General features: G+C 30.0%; 1 protein-coding gene across 1 annotated transcript; it reads right to left on the reverse strand.

The window, feature by feature from the left end:
* Positions 1-3,917: 3,917 nt before the first annotated feature.
* On the reverse strand, positions 3,918-8,538 carry LOC107011652 (probable LRR receptor-like serine/threonine-protein kinase At4g20940). The gene is made up of 3 exons (XM_015211236.2): positions 7,146-8,538; positions 5,564-7,069; positions 3,918-4,776 (listed from the first exon to the last, which is right to left on the reverse strand). Exons 1-3 carry the CDS (start codon positions 8,209-8,211, stop codon positions 4,193-4,195), a joined length of 3,156 nt encoding a protein of 1,051 aa, XP_015066722.1. The 5' UTR covers positions 8,212-8,538; the 3' UTR covers positions 3,918-4,192.
* Between the last annotated feature and the right edge of the window lie 18,168 nt (positions 8,539-26,706).

Below are 26,706 nucleotides of genomic sequence, written 5' to 3' on the forward strand. Positions count from 1 at the left end.
GCTCTCCAGATCCACGTTGATTTCTTCACTTTTTAGCCACGAGGAGAGAGTAGCCAGGTCAACGGGCGTTGGACTGATGCGAACCGCCTGTTTAATGGAGGAGTAAGCTGATGGGAGCCCCCGAACGACGCACATGACGAGATCTTTTTCGGGAATGATTTCGTTCACGGTGTCGAGGGCTGTGATGATGGTGGAGACCTCGTCTAAATACTCCGCCATAGTTTTCGTGCCTTTGGTAATTGTGTGGAGACGATCACGCAATTGAAAAATATGAGAGTGGGAAATTGATGCATAGCGTGTTGCGAGGGCCGTCCACAGGGCTGAAGCAGTTGTGTAGGATCGGACGTGTTTCTGAACCGTGGGAGAGATGACCGCAATCAAACATGATCGGATCTGGCCATCCACGGCTTTCCAGGCGGCATGGGCCGGATTGGTTTTTTCTGATTTGTCCGTGGCGGTGATGACTGCCGGCGGCGGTTCTGTGCTTCCATCGACGTATTTGAGAAGGTAATTGGCCTCAAGGGCTGTAAGAACGGTGATTTTCCATGTAGGGTAATTTATGTCTGATAATTTTTCGGGAATCAGGGCATGAAGATGCCCGAGAAGGAGTTTAACGCCAGAAGGAAGTGAATCGAGAGGATCCACCTCGTTTGTCATGGCTGCCGCCGCCCAAGAGAAGAGAGGGAACGATCGGTGCCCTAAAGAGAGAAAAAAAACTAGAGAAAAGAAGATCTAGGTTTTCTGGCTCTTGATACCATGAAGGAATATTGATTGTATTAAAGTGTTAACCTAATAAGGGAATACATGGGAGATATATATAGGAGATATAGGAAGGAGTACTAATCCTAATAGGACTAGGATTAAGGAGTACTAATCCTAATAGGACTAGGATTAGTACACAGTAAATACTAATATTATTTTATACTATTTATTTAATACTATCTGTTATTAGAACCCAACTTCTTATTATCATGGAATATTTAGACTTTAACTCGATGTCTAACCCACTTGGTGCGGTGAAACCTGAATTCACCGTCTTACCCGCAATCATTGTCTTAATAAACCAAATGTGTTATCAAAATATAAATATCGAAAATCATAAATATAATCTGAATTTGACTTATAAAATAAGAAAAATGAACAAAATTCAATTTATTAGAACAACATGTTAGAATCATAAAAAAATCCCAAGTTAAAATAAATTCAAAACATTTTAATAGTCCTTCTCAACATTGTTATGAATATTGTCATAATTTACTAACCATTTTGGAATAACTACAAAACAAGTTTTGTTAGTACAAATAATATATAGGATATGAAGTATACCATGTAATCGAAAATTTACTAGGATAATTCACAAAAATCACCTACCATTGATTCTTGACGGAGAATGAGCAACTCGTGCTGATAACGTGTTATTAAACTAAGAACAAAATAACTATATTAAGATGAAGACAAGAAGAATATAAGACTAGAGGAACAATATAAGATCACTCTCTTTGGTAAGAAAAGTAATGATGCATAATCAAAAGTAAAATATAAAATAAATTATATTGTAATTTTCCTTGAGAGAAAATAAACACAAATAATTTTAACTTCTTTATATTTTCTTTGCTTCAATCCTTGAATTGTAGAACAATCGTACTGATAACATGTTGTAAAACTAAAGAAAAATAAGACAGGGAATATAAAAGATAAAGCAATAGAAATAGGGAGTCAAAAGATGAGAGCATTTCATATTCTTCAAAGTATTCATCAAATCTTCAAGTGTATACAACATGAAGTCTATGCCTCTATTTATGGTGTAACATAGAGGCATAAAAAAGGTTAGTCATAAACATGACATTGACATGAATATAATGGGGATGTTATGAAAGTGAAAGGTTACAAGAATAATGATTATAAGGGTGGAGGTTATGGAGGTTATAATTATCTTCATAATGAAGGAAAGCAATGGAGTAACTTCTTGATGTAGTGGGCATATATTAATTTATAACAAGATGAATATTATTAAATGTTAATCAAGTGAAGGATAAAGTGGTCATTTAACTTTTGAGGTACATTTAATTACTATCTAATATTAAACTAATTAAAAATTTAAAATATATTAATTTAGTATAAGGCAAAATGGTAATTCAACTTTGCAGTTAGGATCTTCCCACTTATAATAATATATGATTATTGCAGAAAAAAATTTATGTTGAAAAATCAAAAAGATTTAATGTAGTATGACATGAAGATATGATTTATCTATTAAAGAAAACATTATGCAGATTAAAACAAACTCTCAAAGTTAAGTACAATTGAATGAATAACTATCTGCTAGACTTGGAATTTCAAAAAAATTACATGATACTACTCTTTATGTCAAGAAAATTGGCTCTATCATTAATATTATTTCTCTGTATTTACTTGTGATAGAAAATAATGTTGCATTGATTGAAGAGTTCTAGGAAGAGATGATGAAAGTCTTTGAGATGACTGATCTTGATGAGACGCTTATTCTCTGAGAATGGAGATCAAGCAAATTTATAATGATGTCTTTGTTTGCCAAAAGAAGTATATAAAACAGATCCTAAAAAGATTAGAATACAAGAATGCAAGAGACGAGTACTCAAACGAATCAACAGAAGAGAAAGACATAAAATCACCATTGAAGTTGTTCCGAATTTTCAAAAAGACACCTTAACTTTGCGGGTCCTATTACCCCATTGAACAACTTCACAATAGTATGTACACCCCATTTTTCACCTAATACCACTTATACAAAAATGTTTGTAAGTCACGCACGAATAGTCACTTGACATGTGTTAAAAGTAATTTTACATTATTTTTATTTGATTTCTTTGCTTTTCTTTTAATTTTCTTTTTCCTTTGTTTTTCTTTTTAACTGTTTCTCTTTCTTCTTCACCCTCATTCTGTGTTCTTAACTTTTGTCATTCATTTCGTTGTGTAGAACAGCCGTCAAAGCCGCTGTGGCGGGACAAAATTTTCGACAACATTATTAATTATTTAAATAACTTCCTTCTTCAACTTCTTACTCCAAAATCGAGTTTTTCATAGTTTCGTTATTCCTAAATCTAATATTGGTAAATAATCAAAATCTAAATACTCATAATATTACCAAGTCAAATTATGACATTTAAATAACTTTCTTCTTCAACTTGTTACTCCCAAATCGATTTTTTCATAGTTTCGTTATTCCTAAATCTAAAACTTGATTTGTAGGAGGAATAAAATCACAAAACTAATTTGTTTTACAAAAAAAAAAGAATAAGAATGAACACAATAATATTTGTTTTTTAAAAAAAATGGAGGGAAGGCATTGATTTCCAAGAAATATGGATAAACTAATCATGGTAGGGAAGATGAGAAAAAAGATTACAAAATTAAAAACTATTCATAGTAAAGCTTTAAAAAAATCAATACATGGGTTTTTATATTTTTTTCAAAATAATTGGGAGTGCCACATGGCAATTTTACGTTGGTCTAAAGCTATATGAACAATCCTTCACGCACCCAAATTTCGTGACAACACGAGTGGTGTTAAAATTAGTCAAAAGGGTGTGTTTATTGTAGATTTAGATAGTTTCGTGGGGTTATTATGACACACGCAAAGTTAAGGTGTCTTTTTGAAAATTCGATACAACTTCAATGGTAACTTTATATCTTTTCTCTCAAAAGAAAAAACTGCAAAAGAATGATGGAGTTAACTAGTTGATGAAAGACTAAAAGAGTATATCTAAGCTTAATTGCATGCTTAATATATTTTCCACAACAACATGGCCTTACATCTTGTTTTCTGTAAGTGTTATATCCATATTTTTGAATTGTGCCTGTGAGTTGAGTATGATTAGGTATATTCAAGGAACTCTTAACATATTACATCAAATTTAGCAATAGTCAACACTTCAAACTCTGTGAATATACTTATTTTACAGGTCTTGATCCAGTAGGAATGTTGATGATGCCTCAGAACCAGAAGTAATCAAAGACTGGAATCTTTCAGCAAAAAGAATAAAGAAAAAAAGGGGTGGGGGTGTGAAAGTTGTATACATGATAAATATGCCCCAATTTACAACAAACAATGGTTAATAAAACTAGACCATTCACACACTAAACTTGCTATTCTACAACTCAAGGGAAGCCAATGAGCTATTTGATTCCCAAGCAAAAGCCAAAATGAGGAAAACTAAATAGATGAAAGGTCTTCATATACAGTCTTGATACCTGGTCTCTCAGATACCGAACGTATGCATCTTAGAGCTATTGCAAGAACCTCCTTCATTTGCTTCTCCATTGCTTGATTTCCCATATCAGATGACAATGCATTATCAAAACAGTCGAATCCTCCACCTTCTGCCACTTTCAACCTTACCCAATCAGTCAAGTCTACACCACCATCTTCACCAGAAACAACATCACCTGCACATTTCCCAGTTAAGACCTCCAACAGAATGACTCCGAAAGCATATACATCTGATTTGAAGGAAGGCACTGGTTTCTTCGATGCAGCCAACTCTGGTGCACGATAACCTAACACTCCAGCATCAAGAATTTGTTCAATTGTCCCCGCTTGAGTCATAAGACGGTGAAGGCAGTAATCACCAACTCGTGCATTAAGATCAGGACCATCTAACAAGATGTTGGTTGCTTTAAGGTTTCCATGAGGAACCTCACGGTCAAAATGGAGATAATTCAGGCCACGCGCAATATCAACTGATATTTTGATTCTTTGGGGCCAGGTTAGTGGTGGACCTTTTCTTCCAGGCCGATCTGCAAAGATGCCGCATGTTAAATGTATATACAGAACCTTTACTCTATACAAACTACACAAAAGCATACAAAATAGTAGAGAAGTTGAGCAGGTAGAATTATCAATCGAAAATAAGGTATTTGAGCATTGAATTATTTGCAGTTCATTGTGACCTTTTTATGAGCAAAGTACCACAACTGCTGAACCTTGCTGCCAGTACAGAGATATTAAGCAAGTAAAGGCCTGCTTACACGTCCGGTCGGACGTAGTGTATAGGGCCTTGGCCAAGTTTAAAGCTTTCCAGCAATAAATCAGAAGCTAGACTTCAGCAGTTTAAGTTGAATTCCATAGTGAAAGTGATACTGTATTTCATATTAATGCAAACTGTAACTTGATTGCAGGAATTCACAAGGAATTCGAGGATCAAGTGACTTTTTCAGGAGTTCTCTCAAGAAGAACAGCTAAAGAAAGAGAAATATCGAGAGAATAGAATCAGAAAAGAAAGAGTTTAGTTTCATATGTGATTGTGAATGAACTGATTACAAGCTATATAATGAATGAGTGAATTAAATGGACTCACTCTGCTAACTAAAAAGGACATGGCTTCTTATCCTTAATTTGTGTATCACAGAACGAGAAAATTCATGCACCACAACTGTCAAGATATCAAACTAACAAATTGATTGCCATGAAATACTAAAACATATCAATTAATGAAAGATTAAAAGTAGTTATGAGTTCAAAGCGTTATAGCAAACGATATGCAAAAGACGAACTGCAAGGTGGACGCAAGAAGATAAAGTTTACCATATAGAAAGCTTGACAGACTTCCGGGAGATATGTAATCTGAAAGAATAAGCTTCTCATGTTGTGTAGGACCCCAGTAGTAACCTCTTAATCCCACCACATTTGGATGCCTAATGTTGGCAAACTTTTTAGCCTCCTTTGTGAAATCTTTTCTCTGTTTGGCCACTCCTTCTCTCAACCATTTCACAGTCAAGAGCAACCCGTTATCTAGTGTTGCCCTGTAAGATGTTCCATGGCTGCTTCTGCCTAAGACTTCAGCTGGTGCCCTAGATAATTCCTCAGCTGTAAAAGTGATTGTATCATCAAGGAAGAACAGCTCTCCAGCCAAATTATCAGCAAGGCTTTCTGCACTATATGATTCCCCTGACTCTGGTGACCAAGTGAAATGACTCGTTTTCGAAGGGGAGAAACCTGTCGTTTTCTCATCAGCACTAATTACTTCTGATGATGATGCTTTCCCTGAAGCAGCTGCAACATCTTGTGCTGAAACAACTGCACCTTCTCTACTGCTAAAACCAGAAGGATTTGATTGGGTTTGACGGTGGATGTCTTTGTCAGTAACATGTGCCTGAGAGTTCCTCGATGCCCGTAAGTAGAATACAAAAATGGCTAGCAAGATTAAAACAACAAGAACAACCACACAAACAACAATGATCACCACTTTGATAATAGTTTTAAGTTGCCTGCTCTTATGCTTTTCTGCTGAAGCTTGACCCGATCCTGAGGGAGGATTTGGAAACTGAAGTTGAGAGTTTCCCGGGTAGAAAGATGATAAAGGGAACTTTCTCAAATTCTCAGGTACAACACCGGAGAAGTCATTGAGTGATGCATTAAAGCTTTGGATACTGTTAGGCAGGTTTTTTGGCAGTTCACCCGAGAAATGATTCTCTGAAACATCTAAAGAAGTAAGAGAGCTAACATTACCCATGGAAGTTGGCAAAGATCCAGAGAAATTATTTCCTGATATATCGAGTACTTGAAGTGCAATCAATGATCCAAATCCGTCAGGAAAGTAACCAGCGAGCTGATTATGACAAAGATCTAGAACACGAAGCTTAGGAGTACTAGCCGGAGGAGGGAAATCAATGCTTCCAACAAATGCATTGTTTTGTAGGTGAAGTTCTTCAATAGTGGGCAAAGTTAGTAGAGAAGTAAGAAGATCCCCATCCAACTGGTTGAAACTGAGATCAAGGACAGTGATCTTAGGAAACTGTGTGATAACTTTCGGGAGAGATCCTGTGAGCGTATTGCCTGAAAGGTTGAGGTGATATAAACGCAGAAACTGAGCCGTAACCTCAGGGATGTTTCCAGTCAAATGGTTTTGGCTAAGGTCAAGAAATTCAACATTCCCCCATTTCAGCATTCTAGTTAGATTACCTTTGAACTGATTTTTCGAGAGATCAAGCACCGCAGAAGTTCCAGTCACAAAGGGAAGTTCACCAGAAAGAGCATTGGAGGACAAGTTAAGTGTTCGCAATGTTGTGGATGTTATCATGCTTATCGAACCTGCAAAATGAAGAGATTGAGAAAAACAGCGAAAACAGTTGTTAAGTTTATTTACCAAAGGGTTTCATGTATTTACCAGTGAGATTGTTTCCACTTAAATCCAACTCAGTGAGAAGCAATGCATCTCCTTTCAACAGATCATTCGGAATAAATCCGGAAAATAAGTTGTTGGCAAGTTTAAGCACCTGTAGATCATAAACAAAATTGAAACTAGGCAATTCCCCTGAGAGCTGATTGTAGCTCAAATCCAAGACCTTCAAGTTGCCAAATATCTGAGCTTCATTTTCACTTACAAGTGAACCTTTTAGCTGATTATGGCTAAGATTTAAATACTTAACCGACTCCGATAAACCTGGCAAAAACTTCACCTGCTGAGAAGCAGTGTTCACTAGCAAATTTCCACTCAAGTCAACATGAGTTGCAGTGGTAAGCATCAACATTTCCACATCCAAATTGCCATCAAACATATTACCGTGCAAATCGAGCACTTCAAGATTTTCCATCAGTTCAAAACCTTTAGTAATTTCCTTTGTGAATCCATTAACAGATAGATTAAGGTATACCAAACCAGCCAACTTCATCAAAGATGAAGGTAGAGCCCCAGAAAAAGAATTGTGACTCAAGTCCAAAGATTGCATAGACACAAGCCCTGAAATTGTCTCCGGTATCATACCGGAGAAGTTATTACCAGCTAATGACAGATTCTTTAACCTCCCTAACTGTCCAACCTCTGGAGGTATAGAAGAGTTGAACAAATTACCAGAGAGATCTAGATACTGAAGACTCTTCAATCTACCTATATTATTAGGCATTTTCCCAACCATTGAATTGTTAGCCATTGAAAGCTTTACAAGCTTTGTAAGATTAGCAAATACAGTCAAATCAACATGAGCAACTAAACCCAAGTTATCAAGAACAACACCTGCAACATTACCACCATTACACATTATCCCATTCCAAGATGAAGGACACCCATTGAAATCAATAGATTCCTCATTCCAAGATTCAAGAAGAAACCCTGTTGGATCATGTTCAACACCTTTCTTAAACTCAAGCAAAGCCAATATATCAGGAGAGGGAAGTTGCCCAATGACAGAGCCAAAATAAAGAACAAAAATTATCAAGAACTTGAATAACTTCATTCTAACACCACAATGTAAGATGGGGTTCACTTACTTACAACAATAAATCAATGTCAATACACCACCATTAAAAACACCATCACAAATAGCATATCGAAAAGAAAGCAAGTCTCTTTCAAAGATTCATAGTTGACACCTCAAATTTGCTTGCTTGTAGTAATATTTTCAAGTTATGCATTTAATTAAGCTTGCATTAAATACTGGAAAATGGAATGGACCCAGAAAAGTTTTGGCCTTTAGATATGTTGAGAAGCTCAGGCAGGACCAAAACTTAGAATGGTATTGGTAGTGACTGACACTTGAACTTTTGTTATCATTTCTCTGTATGCTTTACCTAATAAAATAGGTCTTGTTTTATTATGTGGAATTCTAGCTATTTCAAACTTTTGTATCTTATTATCCTTTTTATTTACTATTATTACTCACATTACAAATTATTATGAGATTTAGGCATATTTCTAAAGTTCCCCATTCAATTTGTAAAAAAACATGTCTTGTTAATTTGATGGAATATAAGTAGCATGATACATGAATGTGAGTTTTAACTTGGCTTCAGTTTTATCTATGTACTTTATTTTTGGAAGTACACAAGTAGACACATTCGTTCTACGTGGCATAATACATTGTAGGACATCAAGTAGGATATAGGATTGTCACGTAGAACGAATGTGTATATTTCTTCAACTTTATACATGTTTGAATATCTAGTTATACACACTCAAAGTTAGAAGGCACAAAAGTGAACACAAAGACACTCCTTCACTGGAAAATTACAGTATATATATATAAGTCAAATTTTGGCCTAGTCTAGTGGCTGCTATTGAGAGTATATTATTACAATATAAATTTGGGGGTTTTATGCTCTATTTGCTTTCTTCTTTTCCTTCTTTTGATATTGGCATAAATCTTTTTAAAAACTAGCTAGAAAAGGAGGTTGTTAGGCAAAAGTTGGGTAGAAAGAGAAATAGCTGGAAATGAAATGTGATTTTTAGCATAAATTTGTCAGTAGATATCCAAACTTTTACTCCCCCTAAAAAGCATAGGCATCTTTTATATTATATATTTATAAATCTGTATCACTCTGTTGTATAAAATAATTAATATAATACTCGAATAGAATATTTTTTTCTCATTCAATTTTTACAACATATCTTTTCTTTGGTCCATCACTAAAAGAATACCATATTTTTTTATTTGATAATATTTAATAACACAATCCAGTATTTTATTTATATTTTGTCCCACTTATTTACAAAAATTCACAAAGTATATATTTTTTTGGAAATATTTTTAAATATTACAAAAAGAAATTATATTTCTTAAACTATGTCACATAACTTAATTAAGACAGAAGGACTACAAAATGAAACCTCATGCTGTAAAACTATGAAGTGTAAGGGGCTGTCACAGTGGGTTCCATATTTGCCAATTGACTAAGGTTTCTTTACAAGTATTATTGTATTTGATGTTTCATCTTTTGTTGAGTTGAGAATCTAAATAAGCCATAAAAAATAAAAGTGATCAAAATAAATTATTATTTTAGAAAGTATTAAAATAAGCTTATTGAAAGAAAAAATTTCATTTTATCTAATATTCTAAATATTTTTCATTAGTCTCATAATATTTATATTTTAATATATAATGAAACTATTTCTTACATTTTATAAAGTAGAAGTTTTTCTTACACTTTGTAAAGTGGAACTTTTTCTTACACTTTATAAAGTTGAAGAAAAACTTACACTTTACAAAAAAGAATATTTTGGTTTGCTTTCTTTATGAAGCTTTTGTCATATTTTTCATACAATTGAGATATTTTCTCTATATATGCAAAAAAATATAAATATTTATCACATGCAATTAACTTACTTAAATAAAAGATCAAGTGTATTGGACATACTGATAATCATTTGCATAAAAAATAGGCTAGACATGAAAATTTGAGAATGTCCCAACATTTTTCATCATTTCAAACTGTGAGGACTGATCAAAATAATTATCTAGTCCATAACTTGGAGAAATATTCCTATCTTGCTGAAGTAAACCGCTACAAAATATATAATAATAAGAAGAAGAAGAATAGTAAATCATATAATTAATAGATAATTGAAAAAATGAAAAAATAATAATCGAAATATAATTATTGAGCATTACCAGTCACTTTTATTGATAGTTTCGTTCAAATCAAAATCATATCAAACGGTAAGAATATTTTGATAATGAGTCGTGTTAGAAAAATCAGTAGATTGAGTTATCGAAAATCCATCAACGCTATTATGATTTTCTAATTGGGGATGAACATTGACCGATAAGAAGAACATTGTTGGCTAGTCTTAGGCTCCTTTCTAACATAGATTTTAAGTATTGTTAACTTAATTTGACCTATGTAATCATTTGAAACCCTTAGAAAGTCGGTCAACGATTCGTTATTATAGATAATCCACTCTCCAAAATTTACTTGTTCTTGTGATAAAAATTAAGTAGGTATTTTCCTACTATAATCATAATAATACTATTTATACCCCATTCTTTTATAAGTTGGTGAAAGAAATATGTGATATTGGATATTAATTGAATATTTAGCATTGTGTTTGGGAGGACAATTATAATAAACAGTATTTTCATCATATATAATTTTGTTATTCCAATAAATTGAAACTCTATGTTTTGGTTAAGAAGACATTATTTTGTGATTGAAATGAAGAATAATAGAACACTAAAGATGTTGAATGTGCTACGTTTGAATGTCCTTAAATAGAGCTTGGATGGACTTTCAGGAAAAAAAATCATACATAAGTGTAATAATTTTTTTATTTTATGATATGTCAAATCAATATAATTGTATGACAAACACTATAAAAATATCATACGGAGAGCAAACTTGAAAATACTCCTCTTTGTAAAATGTAAGTTTTTCTTCCACTTTATAAAGTGTAAGAAAAAGTTCCACATTACAAAGTGTAAGAAAAACTTACATTTTATAAAGTATAAGAAATAGTTCTGTTATATATTAAAATATACTCGTTATGAATTAACGAAAGACGTTTAGAATACTGAATACAGTGAAATTTTTTCTTCCACTAAGCCTATTTTAGTTACTTTCTAAAATAATAGCTTATTTTAATCACTTTTACTTTTTTATAGCTTATTTAGGTTTCCAACTCTCTTTTGTTTATGTGGTAAACACAAATGCTATCAAGTGTGGTTTGGTTCTAGGTTTCTAAAAATTTAAGTTCAACATTAAATTTTTTATTGCTTATATTGCATTCCCTTATATTAATAGCAAACATTCATCACTTAAAAGTTAAATTATAAAAATATTTTTTTATTTATTTAAAAACTCAAGTTTTTAATATTAAAAAAAAACACTACCATTGCAAATTCTAATAGTTAGAAACGGATTCAGCTTCCTTCCATTACCCCTTCCCTCCATTTCGTCAAGTGCACCGCTAGATAAGCGATACATGTCTTATTTAAAGTTAAAAGGTCAAGATTATATTATACGGAAAAGGACATAAGATACCCTCGAAGTACTGAAAATGGTACAAAATTACCCTCCATCCACTTACTGGCTCCAAAATGCCCTTCTCATCCACCTATTGGCTCCAAAATACCCTTGTCATCCACCTTTGGGTTCAAATTTATTTATTAATATAATTTATAAACCAAACAACTACCCAATCATTACTAACTAAACACCACCCAATTAATAAACCAATTATGTTATCAAAATCGCCATAAACAATACTAAAACACGACGAAATTATAGATTCCTGAAAATGATATCAAAAATTATTCGAGTCAGAATCAAAGCCCCAATTAAATTTAGGTTGAGCACTTATTTAGGAGGACACTTTTAATAGGATTCTCTTTCAAGCTTTAATTAGAAATTTATGATTAAAGGTAAGAAGTAGTACATCTCGAATTAATTCATGCACTTTTTTAAATATAATTTTGTAAATATTTATGATTTGCTTTAAAACCTTTAATATATTATTTTGAAAAAAAAAGTTAATCTATGAAGTAACATCACATAATTGAGACGAAAGAATAATTAAGATGAACATAGTCAGAGTTTTAAGTTTATCCGTAATTTTTATTTAGACACTTGAAGTTTTGAATGTATGATAATTTACTTCTATAGATATTTTCGCTTTAAATTTTTAAGTACACTCATTGGCAGTAGCTTTCCTGTTGTTGCATTAGTAATGTGACGGGTTTATTAATTTTGAGGGGTTTAATTAGTAACGGGTGTTTAGTGGATTGATTTATAAATTATACTAATAAGTTAAATTATAACAAATAGTTGAGCGCCACGTATTTAAAAAAATATTTAAATAATTTAAATTTAAAACCGTTATATAAGTGGTCAATTTTGAACACAAATGTGGATGACAAGTGTATTTTGGAGCCAATAGATGTGTGGGAAGGGTATTTTAGAGCCAATAGATGGATGGAGGGTAATTTTGTACCATTTCCGATACTTTAAGAGCATTTTAGGCCCTTTTCCGTTATTAAATTAAATTATAACCAATAGTTGAGTGCCAAGTATTTTAAAAAATATTTAAAATGATCAATTTTGAACCCAAAGGGGGATTAAAAGGGTATTTTTAAGCCAATAGGTGGATGAGAATGACATTTTGGAGCCAATAGATGGATGGAGGGTAATTTTATACCATTTTCAATACTTCGAGACTATTTTAGGCCCTTTTCCATATATTATATTAGCAATTATCATAACTATAGTTAAGTTGACTAATTTTAAAAAACTACTGTCTAAATTTGGTAAAAATTATAATATATATCAGACAAAATTTAATATTTGTTTAATAGCATTAATTTCATCTTATATTTTTCTATTTAAATATTTAGTTATTGAACATAACCGTTTATATTTAATGTGATAAATAGTAATCTTCAAAAACATTTGTATTTAAAATAATGTTATCTTTTATTTCACAAAAAAAATATAAAATAATATTTTAAGAAAACATGTATTTTTCCCCTTCAAACGTACAATAACCACATTAATTTTCTCCTTGGAATAATTTTGATATCGTTTAATGCTAAAAACCTTTTGTATTTTTATTATTATTTTTATTTTGTATCTTTTATTTTATAGTTTTTTTTCAACATTGATAATTCTTCTTTTTTTTTGTTTCTCAATGTAGTATAATATTTCAAAAATAAAGTTTACTAGTACATAAAATTATTGAGTTGATTATCACCTTAAATATCATAAAATTTAATATTTAAATATTAAAATATAAGATGAAATTAATGATATTAATAAATATTAAATTTTGTATTAAATATATTATAATTTTTATCAAATTTAGAGAGTAGTTCTAAAGTTAGTTGACTTAACTATGGTTATGATAGTTGTTAATATAATTTAATCTTGACATTTAAATTTTAAATAAGACATGTGTCGCTTATCTAGGGGTGCACTTGACGAAATGGAGGGGAGCCAAATCCATTAGAAACATACAACTAAAACCTAGATAGAAGTATTGAAAACACTTCGAACTTGACGTGATTTACTAAGTTTTATTCTTGAATTATTGACAGTTATAAAACATTCTTTTACTTGACTAATTGAACTTACATACATTTTTATCATGACATACATATAAACATGTTATTTATGTATGTACACATGGAATATTTTGTTGATGTGGCATATACGTCATAAATATTTGTACGACATGAGAGAAGTATTTTAAAATTCAAATAGTCTGGTAGATGAATGTTTTAAAGGCTGTCAATATTTTGGAGACAAAAGTAATAATTCTCATCAAGTTCGGAAATGCAACTAACAACCTCATATTTATTTAATTTTTAAAATTATTGTGAAAAAAATCTACAAACGTGTTTTTTTCACCCAATACAAAAATAACAAGTACTAGATTTTTCTTATAGTATAGTGTATCTCATAGTATTAAGAACTAAATTACATATTATCCCTAATCTTTTTCAAATAATAAAAAGTCTTACAAATTTAAGGATTTCGGATACATCAGTCAACGTCTAATACATTCCATCCTGATATATTATCTTTATTAATATATGACGCATGTCCCAATACATCACTTTATATTTCGATAGATTATCTTTGTTGATGCAAGACACACTTGTCCCGATGTATCACGTCTCGATAGTCATATAAGAGTGATGTATTTGGAAATATGAAAGAGAAGGGATTTTTTGTAATTTTTTTCAAATGTTAGGTGATTTTAAAGATACACCAACCCCATTTTTAGGGCCGAAAAAACAGGTGTAACGCTGAAGCTAGTAAAGCGAACCTCGAAAAACCACGAGTAAAAAGACAAACTAGAAATATACCAAAAGAAGCAAAGATTAAACATGATTTGGTCAATCGATCTACGTCCACAAAGGAGATGAGCAAGTAAAAAATATAGAGAGGAACAACCTCGACCAATTCACTCGGAATACGAGGTGGTACACAAAATTCTCTCTCGTAACCGCAACTCTCAAAACCCTAAAATTGCATTGTGAAAAATAATTAAGTAAGAAGGAACAAACCTATATTTATAGAGTTCTAAACCTTTTCTACAAGAAAAGGACTAGTAAAATATTAAAACTTTTCCTAAAGAAAAACTTATTATGGTACGAAATCAGGAAAAATAAAATTCAACACCATGACCCTTTTTTATAAAAAAAAAAAAAAGAAGAAGAAGAAAATAACAAATGAAAAAGTCAAAAGACGTCAAAGACCTTCTTAATAAATATAACTTATTTGTTAAATTGTTTATTTTGATATAAATACACAAAGATTAACAATTGGTTCAATTGTAGTCTTCCATCCCAAAGGGTCAAGAATTAGTTAAATTATTTTTCTTACATTTTTTAATTTAACAAAATTCATACTATGAGTCAATTGCCGGACTTTAAATATCACTCAATGTTTAAGAGGCTGCAACTCACGCATCTGATATTTGTTGATGACCTTATGATTTTTTGTAAAGGTAATTTGAACTCAGTGAATAGACTGATGGAAACATTAACTCATTTTAGTGTTGTTATTGGTCTAGAAGTCAATTTGAAGAAATCAATTGTTTACCTAGCTGGAGTTGATGAGGATACAAGAAGCAAAATTATTGGAAGAACTGGATTTTCAGAGGGTGTCTTTCTCATGAAGTATCTAGGACTTCCATTATGCCCAAAGAAATGGAGGAAGATAGAATGACATTCGTTGATAGATAGGAGGTCTGTTCTTTGTTATCAGAGAAAGGTGAACTATAGTTATATTCATACTTTTTGTTGGTAATGGTAATATTTTTACAGTTATTACCGAAAAAAATAAGTCTTTCTTAAGCATGCTTCAACTATTTCTATTTATCATTATAAATATTTGACTTAAGTCATCGACGAACTTCACTTGGACACCTCAATTAAGTCCTGTGCCTATTAAACACTTCCATTGCTCAAAATGGATATCTATTATACACTTCACTTATTTGGAAAGAAAGGTGCAATACACATACATTAAGCGTGTAAAAGGAGTGTTTTTATTTCTTTCTTCTTTTTTTCCTTAATCATAACTTCTTCCAACACCAACAGCAGTTTGTCGTGGTTGCCACCCCACCACCATCCATCCTTCTAGTCTATATCCCTTCTTCAACCACCTCTCCATCTCCCTTACAATTATCACTTTCATTTGAAAAATACTATTATCATCTCTTCCTCAATTTTTCTTTAATGTTTCAGCCACTATCATCTTATTCACCGAGAAAATGGAAACCCACACTATCCATTTCCCCATCTCTTTCTATTTTCTTTCTGAAAAATACCTATCTAAATCCAAAATAAATTAAATTTAAAATACATATCTAAATAAATAAATTATTGAATTAAGAGGAACAGTGGTGACGATGACGGTGGGTGGAGGACACAGTATTTTGAATACATGAGTTGCACCATTTACACTCCTTAACCTTCATGAAGCTATAAATATACTAAGAGATTAGTTATAAATTTATGTGTACTCCATCAATACACACTTAAATTTATAGACATGTCGAGTCCTCTAACTTATCAAAGTTGAAGATGAAATACAGTGGTCAAATTGAGGGGCTACAACGGCTTAAAGATTTTTTCCCCTTAGAATTCTATAGATATGTTTTTATATTCGTCAATTTATCACGTCATCACGAGTGTACTACACATTTCATATTTTTAACTAGTTGTACAAAAAATGTTCAAATAGTTCAAACTTGAATTGGTAGAGATGTTAAATAGATATTAGTTCTAGCTACTGTGATTAAGGCCTCATTTTTTTCCATTAAGATTAATATGTCTGAATGTGAATATATAACACTCATTTTTTTCTCTATTTTTTTGCACCTTTTGTGCTAATGTGGTACATTCAACCTAGTAAGTTGATTTTGTGTTTGTATAAGACATGCTCGCCACATGAGTAAATAGTTTTTAAATCTTCTCATTTTCTGTATCTTGTATTTAAATTAAGTTAATACAAGTAATTTTTTTAAAAAAAAATATAGTCCCTTGTATTTAAACTTTTTTTACCTCCATTCATTGTTTTTCACCTTTTTCCATTGATTTTATTTGTTCTTTTTATTTTATTTGCCTTTCCTTTTGATTTAATTTCAAATTTAACTCCAAATGTCTTGTACTTAAAATAAGTTACTTTCACATGAATACAAAAATAAGTGAAGAAAATCAAATAAAACATAAAAAAATTAAAAACTAAAATTAAAGAACATTTTAAATTTTTATATTTTAAAAAAAATCACCTAATTTCTTTAAAAAATAATTGTAAGTGAAAAGATGAGAATTGATGAAAAAGAAAAAAAATAAGAAGTTTTAAGTGAGGAAGAAATTAAAATAAATTTTTACAAAGAATAAAATGAAAATAATCGTATATATAAATAAAAGAGAACCTAGGCCCGCCTACGTGGCACCACCATAAACAAGGATTCTCCTTTAAATTAATCTTTACCAAAATTAACCTTCCCCTTTCATGAAAAGTTGCGACTTTTATGAAAAGTTGTGACTTTGTGAAAAGTTGCGACTTTTACGAAAAAGTTGCGACCTTTAGCAAGAGTTGCGACTTTCATAAATAGTTGTGATTTTTATGAAAAGTTGTGACTTTTATGAAAGTTGTGACTTATATGTAAGGTTCTGAAAGGTTGTAACTTTTCCAAATAGTTGTAACCTACACTTTGTTTAATATAAATAGAGGGATTTTCTGCCACTATTATTTGTAGGTTGTTTTTCGTCATAGGGTAGTCAAAGTCAAATACATTAATTAAGTTATTTATGAAGTTTGTTTCATTCCTTAAAGTCTTCTTCCTCTTACTTCAAAGAGATTAATCTTTACCATAAGTCATAGTTATTCATGTAACTATGACAATTTCTTTTTACTATTTTGGTGACCTTTTTTAAACTCTGCAAAAAATTTCAGCAAGGATGATTGAAAATGGATCTTTTCTATCTTCCCTTCCTACATGTTTATTCATATAAACAAAGAAAAATAATTTTAATCGCAATGTGACATTACTACTCTTGCACCTCTCAGTCCACAACTCATAAAAACTGTTGAAATGATTCAATTCATTATATTTGGTTCTTTAATAACAAAACTTTTATTTCTGCCACTTTTATTTAAGGTTTATTTCGCTTTAGAGGAGTTGAGTTCAAATAAATTAATTAAGCTTCTTATGGTGTTTCATTCCTCAAAGTTTTCTTCCTCCTATCTAATAAAGTTTAAGCTTTTACTGTAAGTCATAGTAATTCATGTATCTATTTCAATTTCTTTTTTCTATTTTGTGTATTTTTTTAACTCAATTAAAAATTTCAATGAGGGTGATTAAAAATTTATCTTCTATTTTGTCTCTTTCTATAGTTTTATTCGTATACTTTTTGAAAAATTTTCTTGTGACTTGTGCTATATTTGATAGCACAGAATAACGAATATGTGATAACTAATATGTATACAATGCTGATGTTTGTTAAAAGAACCAAACAGATTGCTCTCTACTTTGTTACAGTTAGTATATTATTCTGTTTGTTCATTCTTAGGTACAAACATTTTATATCATTGCACCCTTCCTAGAATATTAGTATAGAGACAATTAGTTCACTTCTTTTATCGCAAGTTAACTAATTTGTCATATTTCTTCGTCTCTTCTTTTTAGGCATAGTAAATGATCAAGTTTTTTTGAAACTAACAAATGTCCAAAATACACTAAATACAATATTTTTTATCGATAATGAATATGCACAATAACGAAGAGTACTAGAGCCTTTACCTATACATTTATTAATTGTCATTAGATTTAATGTGACTATGGACTTTTTCAGGGACATTTATAATTGTCGTTTAAGATCATTTTTTCCGTAAGGATAACTCTTTATTTTGATAAAGTTTTTTTTCGTCTTTTTTTATAAAGAAGTAATAACATTTTCTTTTGGCTTCTTTCAATTAAATTTGTGAGCCGTAAACTTGGATACAGATTGACAAACTATCTTTTTGAAAAATATGTTAAGCAACATGCGTTTTTATTCTTGATTGTTAGAAAAGTAAGATTGCCTTTATTATTATTTGTGGATATTTGTGAGTTGAAGCACTCAGAAAATTATGCTTTGAGATTTTAATAGTTATGTGTAACAATTTTGGTTAAGAATATCCAGTTATGAATGATGTTGCCTACTGTTTGGTTGATAATTGCATTAATTTTTTGTAACCGCATAATATAATCATAATAATAACTATGGTTCAATTCGAAATAAGTTGGGATGGTAATGTGAAACCTAAGCAATAGTATTGACTATTCTGAGAAAATTAGGAAAATAATTTATGATACTAACAATTTTAGGGTCATAAGAAAGGAGCCGAAGGTCCTCCATTTGCATTAGTTAATTATGTTCTAGTATGGACATGATGTTCCACTTTACTTGGGAGTGTTGTTGTCGAGGCTTTTTGGTCTCTTCTTTCACGTCTGATGTTTTTCTTTATAAGTTCATGGATTTTAGAAAATTTCACTACTTCTTACCAACTATTTCTATGGAGATTTCTTAAACTTCTTTCTTATACTTAAAATATCTCTATAACTCATAATTTTTCTATAAAAAATAAAAAATAAAATATATAAAGGACTATTAAGATTTTGAATTGCCTTAAGATAAATGATCTTAAACCCACCTATGTGGCACCACCACAAACCAGAATTCCTTTTTAAATTTATTTATTTCCAAAAGTAGTCTTCCCCTTTCATGAAAAGTTGTTACTCTAATGAAGAGTTGTGACTTTTATGAAAAATTGTGACTTTTGTGAAGAGTTACGACTTTTATTAAGAGTTGCGACTTTCATGAAAAGTTGCGACTTTTATGAAGAGTTGCAACTTTTGTGAAAAGATGTGATTTTTGTGAAAGGTTGTTACCTTTCCAAAGGGTTGCAACATTTTCCAAATAGGTGTAACCTTCTGATACGGCACAATAAACATATGTGCATGCTATCCTTTGTTGTCTATAAATAGAGGAATTTCCTCTCATTTTAAAATAACGAAAATTCTAAACCTCTTCTTCTTCTTCAAAACTAAATATTTATGTACTTTGTACCTGTTGAGTGACTCACGTACGATTGCATATGATACAGATCTTGGTATTATTTATTTAGTCATTTAATTGTGCTTATGTTAGTAAGGATAAATGATAACATGCAATAAATTTCATTTTTCTTTCCATTGTTAATGTTTGATACCACGTAATCGTGCATGTGAGATTATGTAGTGTTTTAATTTTAATAACTGGTAAATTTTAAATATTAATTTATGAATTCTCTTACATAAATTGCCGCGCGAAGCGCTGGTAATTTTACTAGTTAAATATATATGAGAATATCAATAATTATGTATACTAACTAATTATAAAATAACCAATTAAAAATGACATATGTCCAATCTTTTCGCTCACCACTTGCCTTTAAGATAGTGGACACTCTCTATGTCACATAGCCCTTAGGGTATATTTATTCCTTCAAGAGAGTGTGCATACTCTCTCTCTCTATATATATATATATATACGTACGTATTGCGATATGTGAGTTCTAGCTATGAAGCAACCGCCGCAAAGAATTGATAGGGCAATTCGATTGATACAAGAAAATTATGAATTACATGGGGATTAATATGAAAATTTCCATGAAACATATTTTTCTGCAAATTTTCATACTAATTTCCAGAAAAATTCCTATGCAATTCACAGTTTTCTTGTAGTGGCAATGAAAAGTCTAATTTATTTTCTGTACGTAAATATTTTCTAGTTTCTACCTTTCTAATGGCCCCCAAGAGAAAGGGTTTCGAATGAGCAAATATTAGGCTTTCATTAGCTGTTATCTTCTCAATATATTGAAGTTGAGACAAATGGAAACCCTTCTTCGCAAAAGTTTCCACAAAGATTCAAGGAACCATCATTTCCTTCTCCAAAGCAAAACAAGTGTACTCTAAAAAAATGTATATATAAAAGAAAAAAAAAAGGCAAAAGTGAAAAGTAAAGGAAAGAGGCTAAAAGTGATATCTTGTAAAGATACATGATAATCAAAAACTAATTGACATTAGTGATGTCAAAAGAAAGCATCATCATCATGATCTAGTTCTTAATTAATTAGGATGGATTAAGTGCCTTTATGACAATTAGATGAGTAGTATATATCATATATGCAATCAATGGGGGAACCAATTAGTAAAGAAAGGGGGACCTATAGTTATTTTTCATGTGCCAATTGTCAAGGAGCAAAGAGCCGGAGACACAACGAAATCAATACCCTCTACGCCATGCAATTGCAACTAATATGAGTAGGTATGGTAGAGATCGCATTAATCAGATATGAGTTCATTTGAATTTAATAATTTTATCAGTTATGTATATGTACTAAAACTTTATACGAATAATAAGTTTTGCATTCATTATACATTTGTGATATTCAAATCCTGAATTCCGATACGTTCAATTATTCACAATTTTTTCAAAGTACTAAAGCATAGAGTCTTCTTCTGCAAGAGTTACTTTATGCATTTGCCTTTTCAATTGGTTGGGTAGAAAAAGGCTGTTTGTGGAGTGAAAGGCAAGAATATTTACTAGCTTATAGACATAAATATTGTCTAACTAGAAAAAAAGAAGAAATTATGATACTAATTTTGTTGGTCTATTTTATCAACAATCGATTTTTTACTTAAAGTAGTTAGTACCATTTTATACAAATATCATCACATTCAAAGTAATAAGCAATGACCAAATGTTATTTATTTGTATGGTAATAAGTCATTTTATTTATTTTTCTATGTTTTTTTTTTTAAAATATACTTTTGTTGAAGTAAGCAGGTCGATGGACGGTTGTCTACTTCAAGTTTTCTTTCTCTTATATACACTTTTATTGTATATTAAGTGAATTTGTGAGGCAGTGCACACCCATTAAGAAAAAAAGTGTATATATAAATTGAACACCACTTTTCACTTTTGTCCTTTTAGTTATTTTCAAACTATTCTTAAAAATATAAATAATTCAAAGTAAAATCATAAATATGAACATTTAACTCTCTTGAAATTATCACCTAAAAAACGTAAATGAGGGACAAAAATGAAAGAAATATTCAAGACTTCATTTGTCTCTAATTACTTGTCCATTTTTTCCTTTTATAGTTGTCTCTAATTACTTGTCTATTTTGACAAATCAAAAAATGAAAAAAATCCTATTATGCTCTCAATTTATTACTTTTAAAAAGGATAAATTTTTTTGAAAATATTAAAATTTTAATTTATCTACTTCATAGGGATAAAATGGTAAACTCATTATGTCAATAATTGAATTCTTAATAGATGTGTCAATTAAAAAATGGATAAGTAATTAGTGATAGAGGAAGTATCCTTCTTGAACATTGAAAAATTCACTTATTTTGAATTAAAAAAAAATTCTAACAAATTAGTTAATATGAAACTGAGGAAAATGAAGGAAGTGTGATAATATAATATGAAAGAAAATTTTGAGGCCCCAAAATTAACTGTCTAATTCTCTATCTATATTCATTAAATTACTTAAAAAGTCTTGAAAAAAATGGTTAAAATAAATAAGAAAAGGAAGTATGACAACTAACTTTTTTCCTTCAAAACAATCCCAGAAACTTTCAAGACAAATGGAGATGTGTCCATTTGTCTCTGTGGGACCCACTTTCTTATGTGTCAACTAATGGTTGGCTATTGTGAACAATAAATATTCATTGGGTCCCACAACTCCCATTCCTCTCATAAATATTCCTTCACCTCTGATTAGTTTGGTCTTATGAATGCACCTATGTGCTCTTTGCATATACACATCATTGCAATTTCTATCTTTTTTCCCACTTTAATGCCTTTTTCTTCCATCAAGTACATCAGATCTCAAAATTGATTTATATAAAATTAAATTAATTATACAACATTAATGAGATCCATTATTTATTTATTTTTCTTATCTACTCTTGCAACTCTAATCATTTGAAATTAGGGGTGAGCATGTTGTGATAAGGTATTTAAAATATTGGTATGATAATATTTGGTTTTTAAAATTATTATATTATCACCATATTAATTTAATTCAGTATGGCTCGATAGTTTAAAGTTTGATTTCGATATATTGCGGTATGATAAATCAGTAATCATGGTTTGTGTAACTTCGACTAATATATATTTATATAATACAATATTATGACTTGACAATTCAAAAAATGTCTCAATCAAAAAATGTCTTAATTGTATCATATTAATACATTGCAGTGTAATTTCAAAAGAAAGTACAAACAACTCCTTTTGTTAATCAATCACATTTAAAATACATTTCAATCAAAATAGAGACTATGTTTCAACTACTAAAGATTTAGTTTATATTAACACTAGGTTGCATATTTGTTAATATTTGAATAATATATATACACATATATGTTGTTTATGTAATTATATACTCCAGTATGATATTCTGTATTTTGATTTGTCATTTTTAAATACCAAATACCATACCCAAGACCAAAAAGATTTAAAATGTAGATCATATACCATATCAAATATTATAACACTAGAATTTCGATATCAAAAATTTTAATATAGTATAATAATTCAGTATATAACATATCAAGTCCATCCCTAATTGAAATTTTAATTAAGAAAGACTTCTAAAAAGAGAAATAATTTTCTTGACAAATACTTCCCAAATTGTTGCACACTTTCTACATGTTGAAGTTTGTTTGAATAATTTTTCATAGTATAACTGGATATGAATATATTATTGGCTGCTTAAATTATATCAAGAGATTTGGAGATGGAGATTACATAGAAATTGTATAAATTAATTTTATTTAATATATTTGACTAGCAGAATACAGAATAACATATGGATAATCGAGTAGTAACTAGTAGTACCCAAAATACAATTACAAACCTAATTAAAATAGGAAAGAAATATTTTAGGGAAAAAGAACATTAATACTCTAAAAAATAAAATACTTATCCTTAAATGCCTCATTACTTTCATAACCCCTTTTTATTTTAAAATGACATAAACATATACATATACATATACATATACATATACATATACATATACATATTTTAGGGGAAAAGAACATTAATACTCTAAAAAAGTAAAATACTTATCCTTAAATCCCTCATTACTTTCATAACCCCTTTTTATTTTAAAATGACATAAACATATACATATACATATATGTATATATATATGTATATGTATATGTATATGTATGTATATATATATATATGTATATGTATATGTATGTATATATATGTGTGTGTATGTATATGTATATGTATATGTGTGTGTATATATATATATATACATATATGCATGTATATATTATATATATATATACATATACATATACATGCATATATATATATATATATATATATATATATATATATATATATATTTGATACTGTCATAGTATATCATCGTATATAAATATACTCTATTGATATCAAACAGTTTCTGAGCAACGTAGTCATTGAAGGATTCCTTCTTTCTCCTTGTTACCATCAAAGTATAATATACTATAGTTATATCAATGAGTTAATTGTGCTTTCATGAGGTTTGCTTTAGTCCTTTGATGAGATTATTCAATCATTCATGATATGATGATGGTACTATTGATGTTAATATTATTTTTGGTTAGGTTCTGCGGTGGTATGTTGGTGATTATTCATTAGAGAAGATGTGAAGATTTAAAAAAGTTGTATTTTATTAAATATAAATTATATCTGCTTGTAGTATAATTTCAATTTTAATATTGTACATAGTTATGAAGAGTGGTGGATTCAGGATTCTCATTCAAAGGATTTGAAATATAAATAAAAGCCTAAACATGTGGAAAAGACAATAAAACACAATTCTAAGAAAATAACAATATATAGTTATTTTTCCAACCCCAAGGGAGTTTATTCGACCAATTCCTCAGTCTCCCGCTCAAGTAAGACAAAAAGTTGTTTATGTTATAAGAGACTTTTGGTTTAAACTAAATGCAAAGAAGCTTAAAAATAATGCTCACAATGGAATTCAAACCCTAAATGTGAGGGTCAACTTTAAAGGAGTTTACCACTATGCTACACCTTGCTTTGTGTTTATGAGAAGATCAAAATTAATATATTTATATAGATACAAAACCCCCTAGAATCCACGTAAATCCGTCCCTAATTATGAATTCGATAGTTGATATTATAGATTAAATATAGTATATCTCTATCATGTAATTTAATTTANCATATACATGTATATATATATATATATATATATATATATATATATATATATATATTTGATACTGTCATAGTATATCATCGTATATAAATATACTCTATTGATATCAAACAGTTTCTGAGCAACGTAGTCATTGAAGGATTCCTTCTTTCTCCTTGTTACCATCAAAGTATAATATACTATAGTTATATCAATGAGTTAATTGTGCTTTCATGAGGTTTGCTTTAGTCCTTTGATGAGATTATTCAATCATTCATGATATGATGATGGTACTATTGATGTTAATATTATTTTTGGTTAGGTTCTGCGGTGGTATGTTGGTGATTATTCATTAGAGAAGATGTGAAGATTTAAAAAAGTTGTATTTTATTAAATATAAATTATATCTGCTTGTAGTATAATTTCAATTTTAATATTGTACATAGTTATGAAGAGTGGTGGATTCAGGATTCTCATTCAAAGGATTTGAAATATAAATAAAAGCCTAAACATGTGGAAAAGACAATAAAACACAATTCTAAGAAAATAACAATATATAGTTATTTTTCCAACCCCAAGGGAGTTTATTCGACCAATTCCTCAGTCTCCCGCTCAAGTAAGACAAAAAGTTGTTTATGTTATAAGAGACTTTTGGTTTAAACTAAATGCAAAGAAGCTTAAAAATAATGCTCACAATGGAATTCAAACCCTAAATGTGAGGGTCAACTTTAAAGGAGTTTACCACTATGCTACACCTTGCTTTGTGTTTATGAGAAGATCAAAATTAATATATTTATATAGATACAAAACCCCCTAGAATCCACGTAAATCCGTCCCTAATTATGAATTCGATAGTTGATATTATAGATTAAATATAGTATATCTCTATCATGTAATTTAATTTAAATAATACTTGAATGGTTGAATTTCACATATACCTGAAGATTACATGGACCAACTGGACAATGTCCAAATCAAAACTAACAACCTTCTCATGTATAGCTTATATTATGTGCTACTCCCTCTATACCTAAATGTTTTTATCCTTGTTGAAGCTGATAGTCCATAATACTTGTCATTTTACAAAATCAACACATAATTGAATATATTCTATATTGTAAAACTTAAAAATAAAAGAACAATATAAAAATGAAGACGTTAAAAATATAAGACAAGAGGAACAATATGAGATAATTTTTTTTCTTTCAAGTATTCACCAAATCTTCAAATGTATACAATATGAACCCTTATGCCTCTATTTATAGTGTAACATAGAGGCATACAAAAGGTTAGTCATAAACATGACATTACCATGAATATAATTGGGAGGTTATGAAAGTGAAAGGTTACAAGAATAATGGTTATAAAGGTGGAGGTTATGGTCATCTTCATAATGAAGAAAGTGGTGAAAATGAGTAAGTAACTTCTTGATGTAATGGACATCTACACTATAATATTTTATAAAATTCTACTCATTTTAGTAATTATTCTTGGAAGTAAACATTATCTTATTGAGCATAGGAAATCTCAAGATTCTTTCATATCCATTAGTAAATTGCTTCAACACGTACCATAACTCCCACCATTGCATCTGTTATAAAATCTGATCTTTAGAGAAAGTTCAATGAACAAACTTACAATACAAATGGAGAAAGAACAAAAAGCTCTTCTGGAATTTGAAAATTTAATAAAAATTAGGAACATTGAAGATTTCAGCAAGGAGAATGATGCTTCAA

The sequence above is a fragment of the Solanum pennellii genome, chromosome 2 (genome assembly GCF_001406875.1).
Source record: "Solanum pennellii chromosome 2, SPENNV200".
Classification (NCBI taxonomy): Eukaryota; Viridiplantae; Streptophyta; class Magnoliopsida; order Solanales; family Solanaceae; genus Solanum; species Solanum pennellii.